The sequence below is a fragment of the Nannobrachium achirus genome (assembly GCF_963921795.1).
Source record: "Nannobrachium achirus genome assembly, chromosome: 9".
In the NCBI taxonomy this organism is placed as follows: domain Eukaryota; kingdom Metazoa; phylum Chordata; class Actinopteri; order Myctophiformes; family Myctophidae; genus Nannobrachium; species Nannobrachium achirus.
The window spans coordinates 13,534,190-13,554,454 of NC_137818.1; the positions used below are offsets into that span (position 1 = coordinate 13,534,190).

Here is a 20,265-nt window from a genome sequence, read left to right on the forward strand (position 1 = left end):
AATTTACCATTCGAGGGTCTGATTTACCACTGTTTCAAACAGTGGTAAATGAGCCAACAACCCACTCCCTCTCATGGTAAATGGCTTACATATTCTTTGATATTTTCGGAATATTCCATTATTGTTCATCATTCAATAAAAAGGACTGAATTTGATTGTTGGAAGCCTGCACAAAAAAGGTTGTGTACTCATTTACAGATTTGTTGTTATATTGGGGTAAACAGAGAAAGAAGAAAGTGCTGTGGTCCAACGACCACCAACTAAACGACCACCAACTATAAAAAAAGCAATGTAAATTGTGGGAAGAAAATCGCAATAATCAATAATCAATAATCGTGATATAAATTGAATCGAAACCCAATGAATCGAAATCGAATCGGGAGGTAAGTGAATCGTCAGGGAAATCTCGCTTTTGCGAACGCCCATCATTTCGACCGGAGGGTTAGCGACTCACTCCACGGAGGTTAAGGTTAGGGTGAGGGTTAGAGTCGGGTGTCGAAAAGATGAGATGTAGTAACAACGACACGCTCCCGAATCGTCCCAGGCCTAGCGATGACGCAACCAGATGGCGACGGAGTAGTGTCCGAAATGCGCACTACTGTATGTAGTACACTACATCTGGATCCCTCATCGGGGGCTTGACACAGACATGTGTGACTGCATCGCATAGTTGCATTGGGTGATGTTACTCACGACATTGGTGTCTGCTGTCTGGGGCTTTATCTGTGACAGCGCACTGCCTTTTCTTTTTTTTTTATTATCGGCGACCATTCTGATGGCTTCATGCTTGCTCTTGTTGTTGTCTGCTTGTTGTTAATGTTAACACGTGTGAGGAGGAGGCGACGCTATCGCGCTGGAGTGGAGTGATGCGGAAGCTAAGGCACGCGGCCCCCCCAAAGGACAAGCGGCCGCGGCCGATTATTCGAATTTCTTTTTCAAGTTCGAATCCCGTGCCATCGAACGAAGCTTCGAATATTTTGGGTCAGCCCTAGTAGCAGGTGAGTCTAATGATCTCATCTGGTTACAGTAGAACTACTAAACACACAATTTGTATCAGTCTGTCTCTGTCAACAAAAAAAATTGTCTGCCATCATAATGTAGTTTTTTAATGGATTATGTAGATTCATGGTATATTTATTGCAGTTTACATTTTAACGTGAACGTGGCCACATTGCACCAGGACATACAATACAGATTTGTTCTTGTTAGATTAAAGGGGTATTCCACTTTCAACAGGGAGCAGTGGAAGGGCCTCTCTCCACACCCATTGTAACTTCAAAATCCATTTTAACCATGATAGATTCATTAAAAACACCCATTATTTTTTCTGGTGACTCATACTACCCTCCTAATATGTGAGCAGGCTGTGTTTTTTTGATAACTTTTTTCATTTATTTTTAATAATTATTTGGGAAAATGGAAGAAATGAAATACATAAAAATAATTATTGAAAAAAAACGGCCTGCTCACATATTAGGAGGGTATTATGAGTCACCAGAAAAAATAATAATGGGTGTTTTTAATGAGTCTATCATGGTTAAAATGAAGTTTGAAGTTACAATGAGTGTGTGTGGGGAGAGGCCCTGGGCCTGGATAGGGTGGGGACTCGTTAGGATTTTAACGATTCCGAGTCCTTAGCGATTCCCTCTTAACGATTCCGGTTCCTAACGGTTCTCTTAACGGTTCCAATGTATATATATTTTCATATTTTCTGACACTGACGCTTCTGTATGTCCTATAGAAAAATAAAACATGAACGATTGAGACCATTTAACAGTAGTTGTTTACATAAGCCTAATGGGCGTTCAAATAAATAATAATTTAGGTATAGTTGTTGTTATACAAATTTATATTGTAATATAATCACAGTTAAGGGTCAATTTGTTTCTTACCAATAGGGCTACTTTTGTGTAATTGAAAATGTAGATATATTCATGTGGTGTGGTGTGGTGTGGTGTGGTACTAAAGCTGCAGTGGAAAAGGGGCTATTGTGAAGTCAGGTTTCTAAACGTCGCACCCATCTGTATGTTTAAGGCTTTAAGAAGCGTTGGTTAAAATAGCTGATCTACAAGCTCACGTTGTCTTGTGGATGCGACGCGTTGTGAGCTTGCAGATCAGCTATTTTCGGCATGCAACACAGCGAAGTAGTCAGGCTTTACTTGCGTTGCAACTTGCAAGACGTAACAAGGAAGAAGAGAAGCACCCAGGCAGACGGCACAGAGGAGCGCCTCGGTCCGCTCACATATCAACTTTCGCAAGGTCTTCTGCAGCTGCGGGTGTTATTTGGAGCATAATGTGAAATGTGAATGAAAAGAAAGACGCGAGGACAGAAGACCGCGGACCGAACGAGCCGCCGAGCGCCGCTCATGGACGTCAGAATGAACGCGCTTCCAGTGAGCTGAAGTACAGCCAAACTTTGGAAGACTTCTGTCTCTTCTGCACCATGCTGTTTGTTTATCACGCTGCTTGTTGGTGTGTTCAGTTGTCGTCGCTCTCACTCGCGCTGCTCAGTGACGCGGACATTCCCAGCATTCTTTCTGTAGAGGTGGCCTGACGTCACCACAGCTGCTTGCAATGGAATGCACATTAAATGCGCGCTGATGAGACCCGTTAAGAGAATCGGACCGGCAAAAATGATTGACCCGGTTCTGGACCCGCTATCATGGAACCGGGTCCTAAAAAGAACCGGTTTCGGGTCCCAACCCTAGGCCTGGAGGGCCTGGTAACATTTACATCAAATATCTAAATATTGAATCAAGCTAATTAAAAACTGTTCAGGGTATTCATAAAAGCCTGATTAGATGATAAAATTACCAAAAGTTTTTTTGAAAGTGAAATATCCCTTTTAAAATAACTAATTAAGTGATCTTGTTTTACCTGAGAGAGTGTTGCAACTGGTCTTGCTATGTAGTAATGTCCAGTAATGTCCACATCAGCCTCCTCTTCCTGTTTAATCTGTGGAGGTTGTGGTTCCTCCTGGACCAGATGGAGCTCCTCCTCTTTACAAAGACAAAGGGAGGAGAGAAGTGTTAGCATAAGCACAGCAACTCAAGGTGTTTCTCATTGGATGAGATTTATCCTCCTATTTATTGTTTTGTTTTGTCAGTGTTTTAATATTGTGTCCCTTTTGTTCGACAAGGGTCCTAGAGGGAGCAAGACGCCTAGAAGAGGGTATCTTAGCCATAGAATGTCTGTGATCTTACAAATAACACTTTGTGTGAATTCTTCAAATACACATCCATTGATCGTTCCTACCCCCCGGCATTGAGCAGATAATCTGCGTGACAATAATTACCCAATAATTAATTCCTCAGACTTGGAGCTAGATATTGTCCTCTAGTTTCATTGAGATTATCTGCTCAACACCGTGGGGCAGGGGCAGGAATGGGGGGGGGGGGGGGGGGTGACGGGGACGGGGGGACTTGTCCCCTTCCAGGGGTCTCCCCCAGTCACCACCCCGTCCCCCCCAGTCAGGGACCCCCAAGCCAAACTTTTAGGGGTCTGAATTCTGAAAATCACGCAACAATGGTAAATTACTAAGTGTATTTTGCCTTTACTTTTTCACTAAGTTGTGAACTTTCTGATGAAGTTGTGTGTTTGTGTGTTTTTGTAGGCTGTGGTTATGTTGGTTATTGCAGCAGTGATAATGAGTAAATACATTCTCATTCATAAAACCATTAAAAAGATAACCGTATCCGAAGGAAAATGAGGGGGGGAAACCGCCCGAAAAACGATATTGGCAAGCAAAAAAAACGAAATTGCGTGACACGCACATTGTCCCCCCCTAGCGTTTCCTTGGATTTGCACGTCTGCTGTGGGGTAGGACTGATCTATGGCTGGAAAATTATACAAAGTGTTATTTGTAAGATCACATACCTAAGGCTAGGCTAGGTCTGTCTGTAAGGGGGGGGTCACCTCAAAAATAGTCTCACACTACAGATTAATCTACAGAGTACATAATGTAAGGAATGAAAATTTGCTGGCCATTGATATTGATGAATCAGTCCGGTTTTCAGTGGCATGCAGCTACATTTCTCAATAAGCTACATGTTGATTCTGATATTTGAAACAGCAAAAACTCATGAGAATCGTCTGCTTAGCTTCTCTCTCTCACACACACACACACACACACACACACACACACTGACACACACACACACACACACACACACACACACACACACACTGAGACACACACACACACACACACACACACACACACACACACAGAGCTCGTGTTGAATGTAATGTAACCATGTGTTTACAAACCTGCAGTGTAAGGAATTAATCAATGTCCAGCAGTTTGTTTTGTTTCTCCAGCAGAGCTTCTAGTGTCGCACCGAGGCGCTCCAACACAAACACTCTGACATTAAGCTTCACGACTACAAACATCAACACCACGCTGTTGTTTCTCTAAAAGACACAATAGGCTATCTCCTCTCCCACCGACGACATGTGTTCATTTGACTGACTCCATTTGACCTGTTTTACCTCCTTTTTGAGACATTCACCAACTAATATAGCCTACCTATAATGTGCAAAGCCTTAGCTCTGTTCCTACTGTAATATAGCCTACATAGAATACTTTGTAAACGCACGCTAAACAGCTAGTCGGCTACTGAAACTTAGCATAGATACTTAGCTACTGAAAATAATTAACGCGCATTTACTTCCGTGTCAACGTGTTACAGGCAGCGCAACAAATGAACTTGGCACTGTTGTATTTCGTCGCCTGGTGGAGGATGTGTGTAACAGTCGGGTGGGTGGATGGATTTCTGATTATATCATCTGCATAGTACTGTCACTACTGTGTTCTCTCTGACTGTCTGTCATATGAGGTTTTTTGGAGCGGTGAAACGCTCCCCCAATACACAGGTATGTCCGTGGCTATGTGGCTATGTCTCCGTGTCTGTAGCCTGGCAATACCTCGAGTGGCCACACACAACACACAAGTTAAAGGAGGGGCGCTGTTGTGCAGATCAGGCACACTCAACACTCACACACACACACACACACACACACACACACACACACACACACACACACACACAGATCTAGAACACACAGAATGTAAAAATATAGATCTAGAACACAGAATCAAAAACATAGATCTAGAACACACAGAATGTAAAAACATAGATCTAGAACACAGAATCAAAAATATAGATCTAGAACACACAATCATTCAAAAACATAGATCTAGAACACAGAATGTAAAAACATAGATCTAGAAAACATAGAATCAAAAATATAGATCTAGAACACAGAATCAAAAACAGATCTAGAACATTGAATCAAAAACATAGATCTAGAACACACAGAATGTAAAAATATAGCTCTAGAACACAGAATCAAAAACAGATCTAGAACATATAGCGCAAACAATTGACTTGTACAGTAAGGTACATACAGTATAGTAAGGTACGGTACAGTATGGTACAGTACAGTAAGGTACAGTACAGTAAGGCATAGTACTGTAAGGTACAGTACAGAAAGGTACGGTACAGTAAGGTACAGTACAGTAAGGTACAGTACAGTACAGTAAGGTACAGTACAGTAAGGCATATACAGTAAGGTACAGTACACTGCAGTACAGTAAGGTACAGTACAGTAAGGTACAATACAGTACAGTACAGTAAGATCAGTACTGTACTGTACTGACAGACAGGAACAGATTGAGAAGGGCACTGTTGTGCAGACTACACACACACACACACACACACACACACACACACACACACACACACACACACACACACACACATAGAATACCTTATAACAGAGCAGTATAATCAGAGAGTGGTGTCACCGCGGGGTCAGAAACAGCGCTGGTCACCTGGTTCATTGTCACTTTACACCTCATAGACTTCAATGCATTTTGTAAACTTCCGGTTGGCCGTTTGTCACTATACGCCAATAGATGTGTGCGTAGAAGACCTGGCCCCATGAAGTGAACGGGAGTGACGCAACTCTCCATTCTAGGGCTCTGCCTTATAATATATCCATCCTCCAGTTATATTACATGCCTGATGCCTCATCCACCAGGCGGCGAAAGGCAACCGTGCCAGGATCCTTTTTGCTGCTGCTCGCAACACGTTGACCCGGAAGTTAATGTGTGTTGTTTATTTCCGTTTATTTGCAGCTCCGCTTCTGACGGAGCATAGCCTTTTATTTCGGAGCCGTAGAATTCAGCATAGAATATTTATAGAACATACTTAAGATGAGGCTGGTTTAGTTTAAGTAAAGCTGGTTTACAGTGGCCGACAAGCGTCGTCGTGGACTGTTGTGGATCAGGAGCCAGAGCCTCAGTTTGGGGACAGAGAGCTTGGTTAGAATGTCTCACAAAGGAGGTATAGTAAAATGAGTCAAAAGGAGTCTGTACGGCTGTCGATAAATGAACACATGGCGTCGGTGGGAGAGGGGCGAGGGGTGAAATCGGAGCAGGTTATAGTGTAGTTAGTTTTTAGTGTAGCGTCATTTTTCATAAAATACCAAATAAGTGTTTCAAGTTTTATTTATGCGTCACCCGCTAATCCTGTGGGTATCAGACCTTTTTAGCGAACGGCCAGATTTGTTTTCATACTGTGCCTTGTATTCATACTGTGCCGTACACGATTGATTGATTGATTGATTGAAGAATTTATTAGAAGTTTGCAATAGAAAAAAGTACAGTTTCATGACAGTACAAATCACTGGTACAAGGTCAACTAAAAGGAGATCCTAGAAAGCCGAGGCTTATTTCCACAGGAACCACACTTTAAGTATCTCATATAACATTGAAAGACAGACGGATAGAACATAGTACTTTATCTAGGATAATATCAATTTCAAAAGCAGAAAAAGCACAACATCAAATATAAAGGCAGAAAAAAAGGGTGGGGGGAGCATGGGGGCTTAGTCTACAAGTCACGGGTAGCAGCCGCCTGAAGGTGACTTCATACCGATTTTGAAGGAGGCTAGGGACTTGCTCTCCTTTAAGGCTTGTGTAAGGGCGTTCCACATGTATAGCAGGAGAACAAATTAGAGCCTTGTTGCGACCGTCAGGGAGCAGTTTACTATGAAAACCTCCACCGGCCGTCCGTCCGTCCGTCCGTCCGTCCGTCCATCCGTCACACGTCACACCTTTGCCCTGCTCATATCTCCGCATCAGTATGACATCACACCACGTGTACACAAACCTTTGTGTACGTTGCTGTGGCAACAGTCTGTTGTTGCTGGTTTGTTAGTGTACGTTAGCAACCACCTTAGCAACCATGGTTTTACCCTAGCAACCAACTGTTTACCCTAGCAACCAACTGTTTACCATAGCAACCATGGTTTTTTACCCTAGCAACCAACTGTTTACCATAGCAACCAGATACGCAGAGCAGGGATCTCCATATATGGGCATAAACAGGTGACATCACACTGATGTCAGATACTCAGAGCAGGGATTTCTCCATAATATATGGGCATAAAAGGGATTCTGTTAGGGATCTCCATATATGGGCATAAAAGGGATTCTGTTAGGGATCTCCATATATGGGCATAAAAGGGATTCTGTTAGCTGTTAGTGATCTCCATATATGGGCATAAAAGGGATGCTGTTAGGGATCTCCATATATGGGCATAAAAGGGATTCTGTTAGGGATCTCCATATATGGGCATGAAAGGGATTCTGTTAGGGATCTCCATATATGGGCATAAAAGGGATTGTATCCCAGATGATGCCCTGTTAGGAGATCCACACTAACAGAATCCATATATGGTCCTACCGACAGCTGCTATAAGCCAACCCTGGCGATAAGGTCTGAGTCGAAGAAATGCTTCTTTCCTGGCAAGAATTGCCCCTTTATACTGTAGGGCTCGTTTGTGTATTGTATGACATCACGCCACATCATCGGCTGAGGACTGTGTGATGTCATCATATCTCCATATATGGAGACATAAGTTGCTCATGGCCAAATATGGGCTGGTGAGGTCAGACTTAGTGTGATGCGTAGGTTATCTCCATATATGGAGATTCAACTTCAATGAGTAACCATGGCAAACTGTCAACTGCCCGTATGTCTTGATAATTGGTAAAACAAACTTTTGGCCTATTTGTGGAGATAAGCGACCAACGGTCGCTTATCTCCCGATTAGGGAGTCTTACTGGTTTATTGTTAAATCTTCGTTGATGATGATTAGTTAGTGGAGCTGCCTCTGGTGATCGTGGACATCCTTGACCTTTAGTTATAAAGTAGTTTGTCAGGTACATGGGTATCTTGGAGGTGTATAGTGTATCTTGTACACCTGGGCGGGGTTGCACCACCTCACACTAAGTTCAAACGTAGCCTAGTTGTAACGTAAATGGCTTCTAAGTCAAGACTTACGCATTACTAAAATGTCAGGTGTTGCACCACACAAATTAGTTCTTACGTATCTATCTCTAAGTAACAACTAAATATTTACACCACCCCTTGGGCAGCACTAAGTCTTTACTAAGTAACCTATCTCTATGGGAGTAGAGCAACTTCACTACTAACGTGGCAGACAGCATTATATCGGCTATTTAATTAATTCAACAATGAAACGACCCATCTGTTTAAAACATACATTAAGCCCTATATATATTTCGGCCATTTGAAAATAGCCGATCTACAAGCTCACGATACACTATTAATAGAGTATTTCTATATTGCAGGATTGATACTTTTTTAATTCATTTGAGTACTTTTCAACCACTGCATACAGCACAACAGCGAATTGAACGGTGCGCTCTCTTCCCCTGTGTCTCCAAATATGCGTTGCTCTGCGTTACTTACTTCACAACGGGGGATACAATCCGTTTGCAGGGCAGTGCGCTACGCAGGGATGCGCTCGCCCTGTGCGCGCATATCAGTGACATGTGTACTGTACTGCACATGCCAGTGGAGAGACGGAGGTCTCTGTTGACAAAAGACGATACAAGCTTTATTTCCTTATAGAAACAGTTCGCTTTCATTGGATTCGGGAGCTATGACGTCATTTTATGCGACTATACATTACTTTAGGAACAGTCTACGCATTACTAGTTACGTTATGCCTTAAGAAGTCGTGGTGCAACACCTGTTAGTAACTCACTTAGTTACAAACTAACTAGTAGTTACTACGCCTCTAGTAAGGACTTTACTCCCTAACTTAGGGCAGAACTTACGTTCTGGTGGTGCAGCTGGCCCCAGGCACATTGCAAGATGCTGTACTCTGTCAGCTACTTTGAGCCACCCCACGCTTTCGTGGTGATGATCGGTAAGGTGGTCCTGAGGAGGAAGACCAAGCATGACCCTAATTAGTTTGTTCTGGGCTGTTTGTAGTTTTAACTTTAAGGCAGCTGGGGCATCGCGATACCAGACAAGGACTCCATAATCAATGAGGGGCCCAATAAGAGCACCTCCTAGTGTATTTTGAGATGTAATATTGATCAGCGGGGCAACCCTTTGCAAGAAACAAATGTGTTGGTTGACTTTATTGATTACATTTTTTCACTGGATAGGTTAGCCTCCAGAATGCAACCCAGGTAGCAGATGTGTTTTTTTCTTTCTATCACAATGTCACCTACTTTAATTGTGAAGTTCTCAACTTTGTTATGTTTCTGACTACATCCGAAGAGGATACATTCAGTTTACCTAGGTGAATTGTTGTCATTGAGCCAGGTGCAGATCATGTTTAGTTCACAGTTAAGGGCCTTTTCAACCTGCAATATGTCTGCCTGAGACTAGGAGAGCCGAGTCATCCGCGAACAGAAACAGATTGCAATCACAAGCAGATGACATGTCGTTTACGTATATTATGAACAACAGTGGTCCTAGTATACTCCCTTGAGGGACTCCACAGTTTACTGGGAGGGGGGGGGGGTTCCGTTGACTTCCACCATCCCTCCCCACCAAGTAAGAGTGCATCCATCTCACTGCTGTGCTGTCAAGACCAATAGCTTTGAGTTTATCAATCAGAATAGAATGATCAACGGTGTCAAATTCCTTCTGGAGGTCCAGCATGACCATGCCGCAATATTTGCCATCGTGAATTGCACGTTTGATGTAATCATTCAAATAGATGAGGCATGTATCTGTGGAATGGGACTCTCTGAAGCCAGATTGGAACTCGTAGATCAATTTATTCTCTTCAAGATAATTAGCCACCTGTTCGTAGACAAGTTTTTCCATTACCTTAGAGATTGAGATGGGCCAGTAGTTGCCAGGGTCAAGTTTACTGCCTTTTTAGTGCAGGGGGGGTTACCTTAGCTAATTCTGTTGAATATCATCCATTTATCATATAGTCAACCAGTTGTGAGATGATCGTGGAGCGCTGTCCCACTACATACGGTGGCCTACAGTATTCTACTGCTACCAGGAGGCCAGAATGTGCTCTGAGGAGAACTTTCTTGCCAATCTTTGTTTTGCTCTCTCTAGGCTTATTTGGTTTTAAACATTTACTGAAATGTAAATCTCTCATAATGGTGGAATTGTTTTAATATCGGTGTAAAGTGTCGCTTGCCGACAAGGTGTCGACAGATGCTTTCCGATGCAATAATGTGCCTGTTGTTATTTTTGGCCACTGCAGCCCTCCGCGGTAAACGACTTCCCACTGTACATCAACATCAAATGCAAATAAATAGTAATCTAAAAAACATAGGTAGACCAAGAACCACAATTAGCTTCATTGCTAACCTGTGAAGGAAGTAATGAAGTGGCCCAAATTCTTTACAATATGGCTGCTGTGCATATAGTATATTCCGCTTCACCCTGACCCAGCTTTTCAAGAAACAGAGGAAACACTGCTTGAACAAAATGTTAAGCTCGATTTTTTTACCGGTCTCTCATTGCATCTTTTTCCTAGACATCCTGCACCTCCCTGTGTGTAAAGAGGAGGTTTACCCCGAAGAGGAGAGGAGCTCCAGTCTGGCCCAGGAGGAACCAGAGCCTCCACTCATTAAAGAGGAGCAGGAGGAGCTACTTCAAAGACCAGAAGAGGTTGATAGGCCAATGCTGACATTTCTAGCTGTGAAAAGTGAAGGTGATGATGGTGAAAACACAGAGCCTGTTGCCAGCACCTCAACTGAACACATTAAAACACAAGCCTATATAGAGTACTGGGTACCAGCACAACCAACTGGTGATGACCAGCTCCTCTCACACTGTTCTGAATCTGACACCACTGAAGACAGTGATGAGTGGGAACCCAGGTTGGATCAGTTACCTTTAAACACACTGAAGTCACACAAGACACAACCTGTGGAAGCACAGAGATTGTCTTCGAGCAACAAGATGTCTCAGGACCCGAAATCATCGAAGGAAACTCACTCCACGCAGAGTCACACGGGGAAGAAAGGTTTTAGTTGTACCGTGTGTTGCAAAATATTTAATTTTAATGCAAAGCTGAAGAGGCACATGAGGACTCATACGGGGGAAAGGCCGTTTACTTGTTTATTTTGTAACCGATGTTTTAGTGAAAAGGCTGCCCTGAAAACACACCTGTCAACTCATACAGGGGAAAAGACGTTCACGTGTACGGTTTGTGACAGAGGCTTTTGTTACAACAGTGATCTAAAAAAACACATGAGTACTCATACGGGGGAAAAGCCCTTCACTTGTACTGTTTGTAACAAAGGCTTTCGTGACAACAGTAATCTAAAACAGCACACAAAAACTCATACAGGGGAAAAGTCCTTTGCGTGTTTGGTTTGTAGCAAAAACTTCAGTCTAACGAGTGACCTAAAAAGACACATGAGGACTCATACGGGGGAAAAGCCATTCACTTGTAAAGTTTGTGGCAAAGGCTTTGGTCACGCACATGTTCTGAAAAGACACATGAGTACTCATACAGGGGGGAAAACCCTTTAGTTGAAATCTGTGGTAAACACGTTGATCCAAATGCACATCTGAAGATACCGTCACTGCCAGTGGGTGCAATGGTGATTCGATGTTTGGGGGGTCGCGAACGTCACTTGACTCAACACCATACAGGTCTATTGATATGCATATAGGCTTGTTTCTTTGTTAAAACAGTTGTTGAGGTATGAACTTGGGTGGGTGCGAGACCCCGGCTCAGAAATCTTAATTTAATTTTAATTTTTCCTATTTCTATGTATTTTCTTTTGGTGTCCCACCAGCACCTTATATCCTCACAAAGTCCTATTTCTGACTTTCTGTGTCTTTCGCCTTTTTATGGACAGATCTATGGAAGCAGGTCTCCGAACGGCCTGTCCGATTTTGGGAGGGGCCTACTGCTACTGCTGTGCGCTGTGCTGAGTGGGGGTTGGGGAGGGGTGGGCAGGCGTGAGCAGGAGGTGGGGAGGACCTGGGAGTGTTGGGCAAAGATTTTTAGTACATTGTACACAAAGCCTAGAAATAGCCTCTTAACTCATCTGCTGCCATTTAACAAAACCTTCGTACTCTCATAGGCCAAACTGTATCCATAGACTTCCATGTAATTCATAGTGCACGGATCATGCACACCCATGCCTAGATAATGCACCACGTGTGTCCACATTGCTCACAGCTTTCAAACAAAAAAATACGAATGGAAATCCGTTCAGGCATTCATGAGATAGCAGCCATTATGTTTTCCTAAAATGTAAACAAAGATGGCTGCCATGTTTGAAAGATGGGGTTGCTATGGGGGTTAAACATGCAATTTCGCGATCGCTATCATGCCTACTAAATGTTTTGGGGTAAAAAAAAAAATTTTGAAAACATTTTTTTTTGAATTTTTTTATTTTTTTTCCCAAAAATTCTCGGGTTCCACGGGCGTGGCAGGGTGGTACATCGCGAAATTCTCGGGTTCCTCGGGTTTGGCAGCATATGAGTTAAGTGGGCGCCGGCTGTGATGGCAAATCTCGCAAACATCCTGTGTTTAGCCCTGAGCAGGAGGCGGGGAGGAGCTGGGATGAGGGTTTGGCTCAATAGTGCAGTCTTCCAACTCAGGACAAGGTGGTACTGCAGCTGAAAATGCTCTGAAAGCCAGGCAGAAATGACAGAGGCTCTGTATTCAGGAGTGGTAATTTAGACTCAAACCTTTTGAAAAAAACGTTTTGGGGACATAAACAATATCAATATGATATTAATTATTTTTAAATGCATGGTGTAGAACCTTTAATTGAAAAGTATATATATATTTTTTTTTTAATCAAGATATGTGCTTCGTCAAATATGGTAAAATTGGGCGGTGTCTAGGCTTTCTACTGGTTATACAGAGACCCACCCTCCAGCCAATAGCGGACAGAAAGATGTCGGATTTGCAATTGCTGCAAAACAGGCTTCATTTACGGTCTGGAGAAACCAATGGCGTGATGCTGTCCATATCTTTTACGGGCTATTCCCGGGACTCCACCCATTTTAATTGTTATCAGTAATACTTCTTTTTCTTTTTCTATGTTTTACTTTGGAAGTTTTCTTGGACATAATTACAGCATATTTCTATTTGTATTCCTTTTAATTTTTTTCCCCTTTCTTTTTGTGTATTTATTCGTATCTCTTTGTTTTTTATTTCTATTGTAACAGATTGTTTCCCCCCCTCTTAAATTCGTTCTCCAGCTATGCCGTGAAAATGTGAAATGCCCAATGGGGTAGGAGTGTGAAGGGCTGTCCATACTGTCTCCGACCACTTTTTTTCATGCAGCTTTCCAAACTCTAATTCGGGGTAATGCTTTTCAGAAGTTGCGAGTGACGTCATGTTGTAGTTGAACCGTACCTTTCAGACAAAGAGTTCGGTTTCGGATAGTATGGACTGGCCTTAAATCCCTACCCTCCTTTAAAACCGCTTTGAAAAGTCACTTACAGGTGGCTGAAACTCGAATCTGGTAAAAAGAAAAAGACAAAGCCTATCCTTACCTCCCCCTGATCTTTTTACTGTAAATACCATTTATCTTTATTATATTTTGCATAGTACTGTTTTCTTTTTGTCATATGAATTGAGAAAAAAGGGACCCTGATTTAAACAAGCCCAAAAGCTTTTTTGTGGTCTTTATCCTTTTAGTTGACCTTGTATCATTGAACTGTACTGTCCTGTACCTTTTCCTATGCAAACTTCTAATAAAGTATTCAATCAATCAACATTGATTGAGTGAATGGGAAGAGAAGCACTGTCCTCTCCCTGTTAAACGCTCCAGGAGAAGATGATGGTTGGAAGCAGAATCACACATAGTAGATCAGACAACAAGATCCCAATAGCATGTGTTAACTCTTACAGTGCCAATCCCGAACTAGTTCGGCTTTCGGGAACGGCACCAGAGTGCCGATCCCGAACTAGTTCGGCTTTTAAAAAAAAAAATATATATATATATATATATATATATATATTTTTTTAAAGTCGTCATCTGTTTACACGGCCCGCGAGAGCGTCGCGCCGCCGATATTTACCATCCACTCCAATGCAATCCAGGATCTTTAGAGCTCATTTTCTCTGTTTTATATTCCATGCATGAGGTGTGCAAGGTTTAATCATGGCTAAATTGCCGAAAATACTTCAAGCTAACTTCATCCTCTTCCTGTACATGCACAAAGGAAAGTGTTCAGGCAAGTCATGGCTGCAGGGCTTATGCATATACCAGCACTGTCTAAGTAGAATTCTCTGGTCATTGGGCGCCCTCTAGTGGTGAAAAGGTGGCACTCAGTGCCTTTCAGACTGATGGCATTTGACGTGCCACAGTAAAGCGCCTTTCAGACAGGGGTGGTGCCAGTGATGTGCTGGTAATTCATTTTCAATGAGGCGGGCGATTATTTGTGCACGTGCCTGCAGGTTGCAAGAGCTGGATTGTGGTCAGCTTTTTGTCCACGCTACGCGTCTGCACTTGAGACCGCGGTGCGATCCAAGTGAGAACGCCTGTGTAAAACGCTGTCCGTCTGAAAGTTGCTTTGTTCACTCTCTCTGTGTAAATCATGTTTTTAAATCCCCATGAATTAGCATAAATCAATACTTTTTTTAACTTGTATCAATTAGCTCAATGATGTTCTCTTTTGTTGTAATCATGTAGTAAATGTATGTAGCCAACATTGAAAACCATTCAAAAATATTCAAAGATCTTATTTATTTTCTCAATATTTTAAATATTCAATATGTTCAATGCATTTGTGTTTCCATCCGGAATCATTTTTAATCATTATTATCAAATTATTGTCTTTAGGAATGCAACAAAAAACATTATTAGCCTACCCTATTCAAGTCTCCATGGGTGAGTAACCAATAAAGGAAAAAGTCATTTTGGGGGTTGAACTATTCCTGACCTTTAACTTTGGAGTAGTCTCTAATCCAATCTACAATTTACAATTTAGGCATAGCAGCTCTTAATCCAGAGCGATTTTCACAATAGCAAGACATCAATACATCTTTACAAATATAGTAAGACATGACAAGACATCAATACATCGTTACAAAATATTAGCAAGACATCAATACATCGTTACAAAATATAACAGTTACGCACCTCCACCAGGCGTCGAAAAGCAACAGTGCAGACCCTTTGCTGCGCACGGTTAAACCTAGCTCTGGTCCAATGACGCTCTGACAGGCGGCTGGCTAAGAGACTAGACCAGGATTTCTGTACCCCTACGAGGGCTCAACTTCAGTCAAAATAAACAAAACTACTTCGCTACTCACCTAACCAAAGGCACTTTTGTGTTGTTGATAGTATATTCTCCGCGGTGGGAAACCTCTCCAGCACCCCACCCACTCTGCAAAATACATTATTTTTGTCATGAAATAAAACGCATCCAACACGACCGCGCCGCTTATTTCCGGATTGTGTCTGCGGTGGCCGCTGGGTGGCTCGAGGTGGGTGCGTTTTAATTAAAAAAAAATAATGTATTTTACAGAGTGGGGAGGGTGCTGAGAGGCTTCCCACTGCGGAGAATAGACCTTCTCCAACGCAAAACTACCTTTGGTTAGGTGAGTAGTGAAGTAGTTTAGTTTATTTTGACTGAGGTTGAGCCCTCGTAGGGGCTGAGAAATCCTGGTTTAGTCTTTTAGCCAGCCGCCTGTCAGAGCGTCTCTGTACCAGAGCAAGGTTGAAGCGTTGAACCCTGCTTGAAAGTAGCTTAGTAGCTAGCGAACACAGCTGAGCTCATGCAGTCAGCAGAAGCAACACAAAGGAGACGCAACGGGGGAACATTAATGCTGAGATATAGTATGATTTGACGCAGTCCTTTTTCTCCTGGGAAATGTAGTTGAAACAGAGGTGAGTGTATGTTTTTATCGGTGGGGATGGTGGATGTCTGCCGTGTGTCTAAATATAGTCGATATTAGAGACTGCTTTCATTGTTTACAATGCTAATGTGTTAGCATGCTACCTACCCAACTAGCCAAGCCAACTGTTGTTTTGTTACAATTACGAGTTGCCTGGAGTCTGCATTACGTAGTTTGACGTTACGGAGTTAACACACTAACGTCTGACATTGATTGGCAGGCAGATTTTTGTTGCGACCATAGGTCGCTATATAGTATGAAGGTCTCCATGTCTGTCTGTCACACCTCATGCTCTTCTGACATAACAATGATGCAAATTAATTGCCACATATCTCTACCTATAGCTGTAAACAGCTAGCCCACACACACACACACACACACACACACACACACACACACACACACACACACACACACACACACCAGGAGGCAGATTTCTTGATTTCTTGATTTTTTTTATGGAGCTATAACAGGCCGTTTTGCATTTATACTAACTGAACCGACGCTCCCTAGTCCCTAGAGGCCAAAGAAAAAAGTCTTCCCTGCATTTTACACACATGATTTTTATAGCACCACCAGAAGACCATTCTCTCGAGACAGTCTGATAGCTTATGCTTCAAAGGAAGCGGGACAAACCGAGTGGGCGTTCCCTTTCCTTTGACGATGGCTAGCCAGATTGCCAGAAGACTGACTTTTGCTAAAGATTTTATTTTATTTTTATATTACACCTTCACATGGATTTTTGCACGCACATTCCCACTAGTCCTAGGAACAAATGTAACCCTTTCACATTGGCCTGTTATAGCCACCAGCAGGTCGACTTTTTGCAAAACACATGTTTGGAACAAAATGCCTCAAATCATGAATTTAACGTCCAATTGCTGTGAAAGGCCTAATAAGACCCTTTTCATGGTGGCATATTATACCGCCACCAAGAGGCCACAATAGCCTACCTGACCTGGCTTGGACCCGTGCTCTGAGGAGTACTTTTTCTAATTAATCCTTTTAAACTTGCTTTTAAACCACTCTCTCTCTCTCTCTCTCTCTCTCTCTCTCTCTCTCTCAGAGCTGAGACAGTGCACAACCTCTCCAGAGGGAACAGCATTCAAGAAACTCCATGTTTGTTTTTAGCAGCCGATAAGTGTCATGGTGAAATTGTTTATCTTTCACCTTATTTAAGTATAATACAGTAGGATCAGAGTGTTCTATACATGTATTTTACAGTAGGTGAAAATGTCTCATAAAGGAGGTAAAATTAGTCAAATGGAGTCTGTAAGGCTGAAGATAAACGAACACATGACGTCGGTGGGAGAGGAGATATTGTGTGTTTTAGAGAAACAGCAGCGTGGTGTTGATGTTTGTAGTGTGAAGCTTAATGTCAGAGTGTTTGTGTTGGAGCGCCTCAGTGCGGCTGCAGAGTTCATGTGCAACCTCTTCCAGAGACGGATGGATACACTAGAAACTCTGTTGGAGACGCAAAACAAACTGCCAGACATCCATCCTTACACTGCAGGTTGGTAAACACATGGTTACGTTATGTTCAACACGAGGTGTGTGTGCATGTGTGTGGTTTAAGTTAAGCAGAGACTATATTCTCATGTTTTGCGTGAAACTTTTAAATATCCAAAATCTATATAAATTACACTTAAAACCAGTCTGATGGACAAAGTCGGTATCAATGAAGAGATGGATAATGAGAGACAGAGGATAGATATGGATTGATGAGGGACAGACAGACAGGAAGGACACTATCAGCTATATTTTCGTTCTTGCCTTACACCTTATTCCTAAACTTAAGTAAAGTGATCTCATTTCACAATAGACAGAAATTACATATTTGTACTGAATGCAAAATCACACCCGTGTGAACTGAGCGGTGGTCGTGGAGGCTGTGCAACAGCACTACTGGGTGCAGCGGGGTTAGTGTGCTTTACAATGCTGTAGTTTCTTCACACACTCTAATTTAATTTGACCCTAAAACATTCAGTTTGTTAATAATAATAATAATACTTGACCACACATGCTGACCCACCCTTCCCCCCTGTGTGTGTGTGTGTGTGTGTGTGTGTGTGTGTGTGTGTGTGTGTGTGTGTGTGTGTGTGTGTGTGTGTGTGTGTGTGTGTGTGTGTGTGTGTGTGTGTGAGAACAACAGCGCCCCTCCCTTAACATGTGTGGTCAGAAAAGGTGCTGCAGGCTTGAGGCTACATACACGGACGGCCGGACGGCCGGACGGTCGGACGGCCGGACGGCCGGACGCATACCCACACACACGGCCACGTATAGGAGACGGTGTGACCACCGCTCAAAAAACGACATGGTTATTGCCCAAAACGGCCCGAGATGGATGCGTGGACCTGGATTGGTTAAAACATCAGTAATCTGTTCCCTCAACGTTTCTTCATCAGGAAATTGAGAGGAAAATAAAAACAGCAGAACTGCAACCTGGGCTTTTAAGTGGATGTGTGTGCTCTAGCTTTTCATTAAGGGTCCTGTGGCACTCCAGGGTTGGAAAAGCTAAGTTCCTGAATGTCTTTGGCACTCAAGTGTTAAACAGAGGAAACACTGCATGAACAAAATGTAAAGTTTAAACCTTTACCAGCCTCTCATTGTATCTTTTTCCTAGACGCCGTGCACCTCCCTGTATGTAAAGAGGAGGTTTCCTCTGAAGAGGAGATTAGCCGCAGTCTGGTCCAGGAGGAACCAGAGCCCCCACACATTAAAGAGGAACAGGAGGAGATACTTCAAAGACCAGAAGAAGTTGATAGGCCAATGCTGACATTACTAGCAGTGAAATGTGAAGGTGATGATGGTGAAAACCGAGACACAGAGCCTGTAGCCAGCACCTCAACTGATTACATGAAAACACAAGCTTATATAAAGTACTGGGTACCACCAGCACAACCAACTACCGGTAGTGATGACCAGCTCCTCTCTTCACACTGTTCTGAATCTGACATCACTGAAGACAGTGATGAGTGGGAGCCCAGTGTAGGTCAGTCACACAAGACACAACATGTGGAAGGACAGAGATTGTCACAGGACCCGAAATCATCGAAAGAAACTCGCTCCACGCAGAGTCACACAGGGATGAAAGGCTTTAGTTGCACAGTGTGTCGCAAAATATTTAGTTGTAATGGAAAGCTGAAGAGGCACATGAGGACTCATACAGGGGAAAGGCCGTTCACTTGTACATTTTGTAACAAATCCTTTAGTGAGAACTGGAGTCTAAAAACACACATGACGAATCACACGGGGGAAAAGAAGCCATTCGGTTGTACAGTTTGTGACAGAGGCTTTTCTAAAAACGACGATCTAAAAAAACACATGATGACTCATACGGGGGAAAGGCCATTCACTTGTACGGTGTGTAACAGAGGCTTTTGTCACAACGGTGATCTAAAGAGACACAGGAGGACGCATACTGGGGAAAAGCCGTTCACCTGTGCAATTTGTAACAAAGGCTTTTGTCAAAGCGGTAATCTAAAACAACACATGATGACCCATACGGGGGAAAAGCCATATACTTGTGCAGTCTGTAACAGAGCCTTTGCTGACAAAAGTCATCTAAAAAGACACATGAAGACTCATACAGACTAAAGGAAAACCTTTGGTCCATATCGTCGTTGTCGAGTGGAAACCTCGTATCTCCAAGTTTCAAATGTGTACGCTCTTTCGCAAAGTAAAGCCCTGCTTCATCATACAAGGTCGTCGTACAAAAGTAGTGAAAACAGCAGATCTACAAGCATTGCGAGACGTTGTGTGCTTGTAGATCGGCTGTTTTCACAATTTAAATCATTTTTAAAATGATAAATGCAAAACAAACGGTTTTGGACATACAAGGTTTTCACCCGACAACGGCGATATGCACATAGATAAATTCATATGCAGAGAAGCTGTTAGTTAAAAGGAAACAAATGCTTTTTTCAAAGAAGCATCTGAGTTGATATCAGACAAATGTATGATCTAGGGCTGGGCCTTATGACATCAAATCAACATCACCATCATTTATAACTTTTGCCTCGATTATTTACTATTAAAGAGTGATAATGTATTGTATGTATAGTATAATTATTATAGTGTACTGAA

The 20,265-nt window shown here is 42.7% G+C and overlaps 1 protein-coding gene across 1 annotated transcript; it reads left to right on the forward strand.

Annotated features, from left to right (window-relative positions):
• Window positions 1–17,475: 17,475 nt before the first annotated feature.
• Window positions 17,476–19,903, forward strand: LOC308291748 (uncharacterized protein; the record flags this gene model as incomplete). The annotated part of the gene is made up of 2 exons (XM_080733876.1): window positions 17,476–17,692; window positions 18,803–19,903. The coding sequence occupies 2 exons, from the start codon at window positions 17,476–17,478 to the stop codon at window positions 19,774–19,776; spliced, it is 1,191 nt and encodes a 396-aa protein (XP_080590002.1). The 3' UTR covers window positions 19,777–19,903.
• Between the last annotated feature and the right edge of the window lie 362 nt (window positions 19,904–20,265).